The 8,945-nt window shown below is 39.4% G+C and overlaps 1 protein-coding gene across 1 annotated transcript; it reads right to left on the bottom strand.

Moving 5' to 3' along the window:
* Window positions 1–262: 262 nt before the first annotated feature.
* On the bottom strand, window positions 263–7,840 carry bspry (B-box and SPRY domain containing). The gene is made up of 6 exons (XM_023293453.3): window positions 7,378–7,840; window positions 6,797–6,895; window positions 3,560–3,790; window positions 3,413–3,438; window positions 3,194–3,318; window positions 263–1,245 (listed from the first exon to the last, which is right to left on the bottom strand). The coding sequence occupies exons 1-6, from the start codon at window positions 7,768–7,770 to the stop codon at window positions 710–712; spliced, it is 1,410 nt and encodes a 469-aa protein (XP_023149221.2). The 5' UTR covers window positions 7,771–7,840; the 3' UTR covers window positions 263–709.
* Between the last annotated feature and the right edge of the window lie 1,105 nt (window positions 7,841–8,945).

Here is an 8,945-nt window from a genome sequence, read left to right as displayed (position 1 = left end):
TTTTACTCAACTGTGTACATAATATTTAGAAGAACCTTTCTGTAAAAATGCTATGTGGTGTTTGGTTATAGGCGGCTGTGTTGATTTTAGGCCTGAAAACAGCAAGAATATCAACTATGGTACCCGTCAACTATGATACAAAAAGTCCCACAATTATATATTGACCCTGTTGTTGTTGAACTCAGAATTTGTAATCTCTGAGAACATTTACAGGAATTCATGAAACAATGAACTGCATACAGCCGAGTCAGGAAAATCAAAGTCAATTTGTAATAACTGCTTTACTCAGCATATAACATACAAAATTATAACAATACAAACTGATTTCAGACTCTTTTGCCACATGGCATTTAAAGGACCCTGGCTCAACCAGTGTAATGTTTTCCAAAGTCTTGTGAAAGCTTCAACTGATCAAACCAATTCTACACTGGTAATTCATATAAAAATCTTCGTAAAAAACACTCGTCAGTCAAAATACTACTGTATAAAATGATCAACAGATATAGGAATTTAAACCTATTAAATTATTAAACAGGTAAAAAGAATCAGCAGCTACGGTAAGAAAAGTGGATAAATAGAAAGTGATGTGGAGTTTTCACTATTGCACAGATGGAGCAGCTAAAGTTTAACTGCTGATTTACATTAGAGAAAGTCCTTATTTTGTTTCTTCACATGTTTAAGCTGGTTTAGTGTTTGTGGCTGCGGTCTGTCAGTGCAGGATGGTGATACTGCGATCAGTCACGGCACACGCCGGCAGCAGCGGTGCACTGAACTGCTCCGTGAGTGAGTAGAGCACGGCGCAGGAGTCTGGCTCGTAGAACATCAGCGTCTGACTCGGCCAGTTGAGCAGCAGGCCGATCCTCTGCGGCTTCTTCACCACCTGCAGCGGCACCTTCTTCCCTGCGTGGCAGAACGAGTAGTCGCCATCGTAGTGAGCCAGCACCCAGGACTGACTGTTGTGGCCCAGCCGAGCCTCGTCCCCGGAGCCTTTGCGCTCCAGCGAGGCGTAGCAGACCCCCACCTTAAAGGCAGCGCTCTGGCCGACGTCCACCACCCAGCTGTGGGTGCCGGAGGACATGGACAGAGAGCCGAGGGCGTTGGGCCAGTGGTCGAAGCGTGCCGGGTTGTAGGGCTGAGGCTGGCGAGGTTTTTTGCGGAGGAAGGTCAAAGTGCAAAAGTCTTCAGACAGTGAGAGGAGGGGATTCACTGTGCGCTCATCAAACTTTAAAACAGATGATCCATAAGCTGCGAGGAGGAGGAAAAAGACAGATTACTATCATACATTTTGAAAGTTCTTTGATGTAATGTGACCAGCTTGCTCTTCAACACTCAAAAACATGTAAAAAATGAACGTCAGCCACTGAGCTGTTCCCTTCCTGCTGCTCTACTTCAAGTCAATTTTATTACAAATTTGAAAACCTTTTAACATCTCTATAGCATTTATCCACTAATCTGAGACCATAAACTTCTCAAAAATGGGGAAAGACAGAAGAAACCTCATTAAGAGCAACAGATGAAGGACAGATTATACTTAAATGGCAACCTTATGCACAATATGGAAAATCAGGATGACAATACTAAAGAATATGGGCCCAATAGGAGCGTCGAGCAATGTGCTGCTAAACAGAGAGGACCTGAGCCAGACAGCCTCCTGAGACCTGGAAATTACAGCATCATGCATGTCCATCATCCAGATTCAGTGACAAACCTCTTCTTTTGTTAAAACAGTAACACACAAACTAACAGGTCCTACACGATCACTGCTTATACTGACAAAAATACCTCAGAAATTCATGTTGCTTTTGTAGATAAATGTGTGATAATATGTACAACATTTTTCCAGAGTTACTGTCATACTGCAGAAAGTAGTAAGAAAGTCTGTATATTCACTCAGGCGCTGCACATATGTATAATTTAGAGGGAAATATTGAGGAGCAGTGTAGTAGAAATGTAGTTTCAGGTACTTTTTAGTCCATTATATATATATATATATATATATATATATATATATATATATATAATATGTGTTAAAATGAGCTCAAATTAGGATTACCTCAACCAACTGAAAGAACAAAATACACTGATTAAATACTTAGCTGCATCTTGCCAGCAATGCTTATGTACCTTTGCTCAAATAAAATTATCACATAATAATTATTGCTACTTTTATTTGAAGTCTCTCCAGGCATTGATTAAATCTCCAGAAACTCATCTTTGTTTATCAAAGTTACATATTTAGAAGTATCTTTGATTAAAACAATTGCTAAAATTGATTAAATGTAAAGTGACACCATTGCCTCATCCTCTTTGTCCACCTAGTACTACGTTGCTCACCTGCAGCTCTGCTTGAACACCGTAAAACTACTCTACACAAAGGCAGATTGTCATATCAGAGTAATTCAGCCATACATGTTGGAGCCAGAAAACAATTTTCAGAGAAGAAGAAGAATACAGGGAGTCCTACCCTGCAAGTTGACAAGATTGATTCTTTAGATTTTTACACCAGAAACCCCAGAAGTCTGAATCTGTGAGTTTAAGACTGTAACTGCAGTTTTACGTCAAAATGCTCATGAATGAAGTTGAGTGCACATGACGTGTCTTCCACCACATAAAAAAATAGTACGTTACGTTAATATCTTTAGAAATAACTTTCAGTTTTACTAAATTGTATTTATAATATTTAGAAGAATCTTCCTCTAAAATGCCATGTGGTGTTTGGTTATAGGCGGCCATGTTGATTTTAGGCCTGAAAACAGCAAGAATATCAACTATCTTAAAAAAAAAAGTCCCACAATTACATATTGGCCCACATGGACATTTTAACAGGATAAATAAAACTAGGATTTTCATCAAAGCAAAGGATCTGAATGCTGCTTCCAACACTTGAGGAACATATTGAAATGACAGTTTCATGTTTCCCTTTACAATTTCTGTAATTCTTAGAAATTTTATCAAATGATTCCTGTTGTGAGCACCGCATCTGCTTTGATACTGCTACTACAAACACTAAATTTTGGTGGTTGAACAGAAGAATTCACCTTTGGTTTTAAGACACTGATGGACTTCTGGTTTTTGGGTTTTCAAGGTTTTTGTGTATGTTATTCATCACCATGACTGTATCTACATAATATCCCTCCTGCTAGATCTGTCATATTCACCCATATCACTTGCAGCTGAATAAAAGCCGACTAACCGTTGGGCCCCAGCAGTAGCGCAGCAGCCCACAGACCTCGCAGCAGCGTGCTGTCGCTGCAGTTTGGGTTCAGGTTGAGTATGTTTGTATCACAAGGCTCCCCGACCCCCTCCGCTTCCTCCACCCTGACAAAACCACACAGACAGAGGAGATGTAATACTCCATTCAGTCCTGAGCAGCAAAAAAACACACAAACCTGTCATGCAACAAATAAATTACCTATCGGCGATCTCCTGGACGCTGATCTGAAAAACAAGACAGGAAGTAAAGTGATTACCTTCAGTCCTTTATGGCTCTTATCAGGTTCCTGTAAATCTACAACCTTCCCACCCAGTCATCCCTTCTCTTCTATAAACCGTCTCTCACCACCAGCTGTGCGTCTGGAGTGTGCGTCAGTGTGTGCACCAAGCGGGAGCGTGTTTGCGACAGACTCGACAGGGCCTGGTTCCAGTGGGCTCTCTGGGTGAGGAGGCACTGCTCCACCCGCTCCTCCTCCCGCTGCACCTCCTCCAGGAGACGCTGCTCCTCCTCCTCCAGGGCTTCACGGGCAGCGCTGACCTGAGCCAGAACCTGCTCCCTGGCCCGGTTAGCCGCCGCCTGGCAGAGGACAGAAGAGCAAACAGCTGGATGACTAATGATGCCGGAGGAGTACTGCTGCGATCTGAAATCAAATTGTATACACCCTGGACAGGCCACCAGTCTATCACAGGGCTACAAATACAGACAAACAAGCACACTCACATTCACAACTACGGGCAATTTAGAATCTTCAATTAACCTCAGCATGTTTTTGGTAGCACCACTTCTGAGTTGTGCTACAGCTTGAATGTCAGCAGGAAACCACTCTAGGCCTTTGCATGTGCAGTGCTGCTTATGACATGAAATGGCCTCTTATAAACCCTGGGAATACAACTAAGCTTTAGCATGTCAAATAGGACATAAAGTATTATGGAATCGGCTGCATCTATTGTCGTGTTCATTGTATTCTTCAGGTAATAGACCTTTAGTGGTACCAGACATAAAAATGAACAAGAAATTGAAGAAAACAAGGGTGGTCTAATAATTTTTTCCATGACTGTATAATAAATGTCCACATTCTGTGTTGCCGTGATTTCTGATCATCAACAATTAATAAACAAATGCTGCATTTTAAAAAAAGATAATAAAAAAGCTGCATTTCTGACAATGTCATAAGAGGGAATGAACAGCCTTGGCGGAGTACTGCGCTCTGTAAGTGCTTTTATTGTTTAAAGCTAGAAATGGCCAATAATAAATAAAAAAAGAATAATGTTTGAATTCTATTTTGCTTCTTTACTTATATTATGAACACTAACTCACTGTCACACTGGTGTGACTTATTGGGACACTGAAATGGAAGGAAGTTATTAGTAATGTTAGTAATAACATTATTTTTCCTACTATGACAAATCAAAATGTGTTTGTGCTGTAAAAAGATCGGCCCTTTTAGCACTAATAAAAAGAAACAAAATAAGATGATGGATTATAGGGAAGTCAGAGGAAGACTGTTGACTTTTTCTGACGTAGGTTTTATATTTATTCAGCTCCTGTTCTTCATTTCCATAAAACAAATCAGCTTATAAATATACATGATAAACTGTGATTACTTTCTACCCTATAGGAAACAAAACAACATCTTCAACTAAGACTGCCTGTTTCTGTTTCAGGTTTTCTCAAGCCCCATATTTTGGACAAAGTGGGTTGCATATAAGAGGGTCACTACAGAAACTGCTGTTGCTTGTAAGCTCCAAGCAAACACTCGACGCTGAGAGGTTGTTAACAACACTTCTGGCTTCCCACGTGTCCCCGTGGATTCATTGACCAGACTCTTATGCAATAACAGTTTCTACCGTGTCATAAATGCTTTTTATTCTGTTGTGACTCAATCATCTATCCATTCAGTGATTGTACTCTTGCTCAAGTTAGTTAGCATTTATTTTTCTGTCTCGGCTACTTTTGTTGTCAGCTTAAATTGTGGTAAATTGTTACCTAGAAAACTACACAAGCATGTAGACGTCCACTAAGTGAGGGGAGGTTAATAAATATGGGTGCACTGAAGGAGCTTTTCTGCAACCTTAGCATGTGTGGTGGGGACAAAATGACTGAATCAGCAAACACAAGCTACTTTATACATAGTTTTTTAGCGTCTTAGTCAAGCATTGTAAGGTAAGGTATCTTATGATTCATTTTTATTATTGTTTTTACTTTAACTCTTTATGTTGGTCATTTTCTCTTATTTTCTTCTTTATTATTTCTAACTGCATGATCTTAGTTTCTTTATTTGTCTTTAAATGTTTTATTCCAGGCTGAACAATGAAAAGCACTAGGGATGTCCGACAATATCAGCCCACTGATATTATCGGCCCGATATTGGTATAAAAATGTAATATCGGACAATATCATCGTTTTTTTTGCCTATCATGAAAACTAAATAATGCCTGGGTTTCACAGGCATTTACCAGACTCCTAGAGGGAGGGAGAGAGGGAGAGTGTGAACTGTTGTCTGAGACAATAAAAAAAAGTCATAAATATGGCATTTTTTTCATAAATTAAGTTGAAGTAGTTTTCTTATTCTGCACAGACAATGTTCACATTTGAAAGCCTTGTTGCATTTGAGAATGCATCCAGTGGGGCATCACAGTAAAACTAGGCATGATGTGTTAATTCCATGACAGGAGATATGTGATGTTACCTTAAATTAGTTAAATAACCCACATATATTGGAATCGGTTGATATCGGAATCGGAAATTGAGAGTTGGACAATATCGGCCTATCGGTTATTGGCAAAAAAGCCAGTATCGGACATCCCTAAAAAGCACTTATATTTCGAATCATGCAGTGTGCGTAAAGTTAACATTTCATGAAATTTGTTTAGATCACAAATCACTTGTCATAATTATAAGTTATTACAATTCTGAATATATTACGACACAATTACATCAGCTACAACTGAAAAGTTACACTCCTGCATGCCCAACATACTGATATATTCATTAATTACAAGAAAGTCACATAAGGTAAAATGAATGTAAAAAATATTTTTTTTAAAATAAATATATCAATGTTTTGTGTCTTTTATCACATAGGGATAATGATTTTCTTCTTCTGAATGGTAGGAAAGATAATTTAGTTAAAAAAAAATTAGCAAAAATGCCAACGATTCACTGGTTCTGTCTAATGAAATGTGTCAACTTTGAGTGTGTTGGTTCAGTTTCTTGACTTTACATCACCGTAAATTAAATATCTTTGGGTTTGCAAAATAGTATAAAGATGCCACATGGGTTTGGAGAAATCGCAACGGGCGTCTTTGACTATCTAACAAACTAAACAATAACCTTCTTAATCCTTATTAACAGACGGCAGGTTATTTTTTAAGGAGGTAATCCTTAGTCTGTCTGTAGTTAGTATCCTCAAACACATTAAACGCATGTGATTTCCTCATTAAAGTGACTGCAAAACATCCAGGCACTTGTGAAACAGGCTCTACTTCAGCAGCATGCATCCATGGCTGGTTTGGCTCGGTGCCTGAGCGCTCATTCGTGTGATCCTGAGTGGGTGTGGATCAGTGATACAACAAGCCTCACCTGAAGATTCTGCTCTTTGGCTGTCAGCGTCTGCTCGATAAACCTTTCAATCCTCAGTGCCTGCAGCTGCATTTTCTCACACACATCCACCAGCCGGTTCTGTCGGAGAAAAGCAAACACACGGTCATCAGCATTAATCGGAGAGGCAACAAGTCAATCCTGTCTTTTCAAATACCACAGAGGAATCACCACAGAACTCGCAGCACACCCAAGAAAGAATTACACAAATATTAACCTGACATATATGAGAACACACTTTCCACATGTTATCACAAAGTTTCATAAAACTGACATCATAATACAGTGACAATACAGTACTTTCTCATGCTTGGAAAGCAAAACCTTTCAAGAAATAAACTTAAATGAGAAGTGGGATTATGTATTTTAAGTGAAATTTGTATTTCTTAGTAAAATGTAATGCAAATAAATAAGTTGGAAGGCAAGATGAAGTGAAACTAACCTTCCTGAGCTGTTTTTTTCAAGTTGTAAATGAACAATATTATGTCACAGTTCAGATAAAACACTTGAAAACATGTAAACAGCTGTTGCGCACGAACACAGCGCGCTGTGGACACACTCACCCGGACTGCGGTAACTCTGGTGGCCACAGGGGTCACGGTGTGCCCGTGGCAGGAGCCCACGATGGCGCAGTGGGAACAGATGAGCTTCTGCTCGGTGCCACAGAACCAGTCCAGCTCGGCCTCGTGCTCCACGCACAGCTCGCTCTCCACGGAGAAGATCCCGGACTCGTTGTCGGAGGTGGTCGCGGTCGGTAAAGTCGCTCCTCCGCCTCCGCAGGTGTTTGGCACCGCCGAGTGTCCCCCCGCCCTGTGGGGCTTCATGCCGCCGTCCAGCACGGAGAAAATGGGCTGCTCACACTCCATGATTCGGCTTTTGACCGCATTCAAAGTTTCCTCCGGGTCACTGGATGTGGACGAGCAGGTTAAGTCGCAGGTCTGGAGCTCCTCCGTCATGGCAGCAGGTGCACCGGCGGAGCTGGAGGCGCAGCTACAGCGCAGGCGCAACAGGTGGAACAGGTGAACGCGGAAGTAGCGCTGACATCAGAGGTCAGAGCTGAGAGGAAACTGTTCTACCCTGCTGTCTATCTGGTGTTTGAGGTTTTCATCAGCTGAAAACAGCCCTTTAACTATGACATAAAAATATAACCTACATTTGATTTCTTACTTTAAAGAATCTATCGGTATCTAGTAGGTACACAGTAAAAAAATAAACTAATTTTTTTGATCAGTTTACTGTTTTTCTACAGATTTTTTCCCACTGTTTTGTTGCTAGGAAACTAGTAAAATCACAGAAAAAGATAATCATTTACTCGTTGACCCTAATGACAGGCAAAACTACACATTTTAACTGTATTTAAAATCAGCAAAAATATCATTTTGCAGATATTTGCCATTTATTACTTTTTGTGTCGATAAATTTATTTCACACTTTATCTGTATAAACAAGGATTGAGAAAAATGGTTAATAATTTTGTAACAGTAAAGGTGTTAATTTACACATTGAAAAAAACAAAATCATTCACTGCTGTATATAAAGTTCACATCAAAAAAGTGTATTTTTATTTTTTTACATTGTGGGAGCATACAGTTACACAGTTTTGTTATATTTAAATCAGTTAAAAATATATCATTATTTAGCAGACATTTGCTGTTATTTTCACTGTTTTTACAGTTAAAGTATTTCCATGTTTTTTTGTTTTGTTTGTTTGAGGTATTTGTTTTTATTTCTATTGTACTGACAACATTTATTTCTATTCCATGTTTCTATTTCTTGTTACAGTGTACCAAACACAGTAAAATAGTTTTGCAAATTTTCCTACTTAAGAATGGAGAGGTCTAACTTTTATCGTAGGTACATTTCAACTGAGAGAGGCAGAATCTAAACAAACAAAAAAAAAAAATCCAGAAATTTACATTGTATTATTTTTAAATAATTAATTTGCATTTTATTACATGAAATAAGTGTTTGATACTACAGAAAATTTGGACATAATATTTGGTACAGAAACCTTTGTTTGCAGTTGCAGAGGTCAGACGTTTCCTGTAGTTCTTGACCAGGTTTGCACTCACTGCAGCAGGGATTTTGGGCCACTCCTCCATATAGAGCTTCTCCACATCTTTTCCACATC

Source organism: Amphiprion ocellaris, chromosome 17, assembly GCF_022539595.1.
Source record: "Amphiprion ocellaris isolate individual 3 ecotype Okinawa chromosome 17, ASM2253959v1, whole genome shotgun sequence".
In the NCBI taxonomy this organism is placed as follows: domain Eukaryota; kingdom Metazoa; phylum Chordata; class Actinopteri; family Pomacentridae; genus Amphiprion; species Amphiprion ocellaris.
The sequence above is the reverse complement of the archived record's forward strand: the minus strand, read 5'-3'. Positions and strand labels throughout refer to the sequence as shown.

Bases quoted from the DNA above. Each gene is read 5' to 3' on its own strand.
- bspry (XM_023293453.3), bottom strand. From the start codon at position 7,770: ATGACGGAGGAGCTCCAGACCTGCGACTTAACCTGCTCGTCCACATCC. The intron at 3,439-3,559 runs GTGAGAGACGGT...CTTGTTTTTCAG, and splicing joins CTCCAGACGCACAGCTGGTG to ATCAGCGTCCAGGAGATCGC. The intron at 3,319-3,412 runs GTAATTTATTTG...TGGTTTTGTCAG, and splicing joins GTCCAGGAGATCGCCGATAG to GGTGGAGGAAGCGGAGGGGG.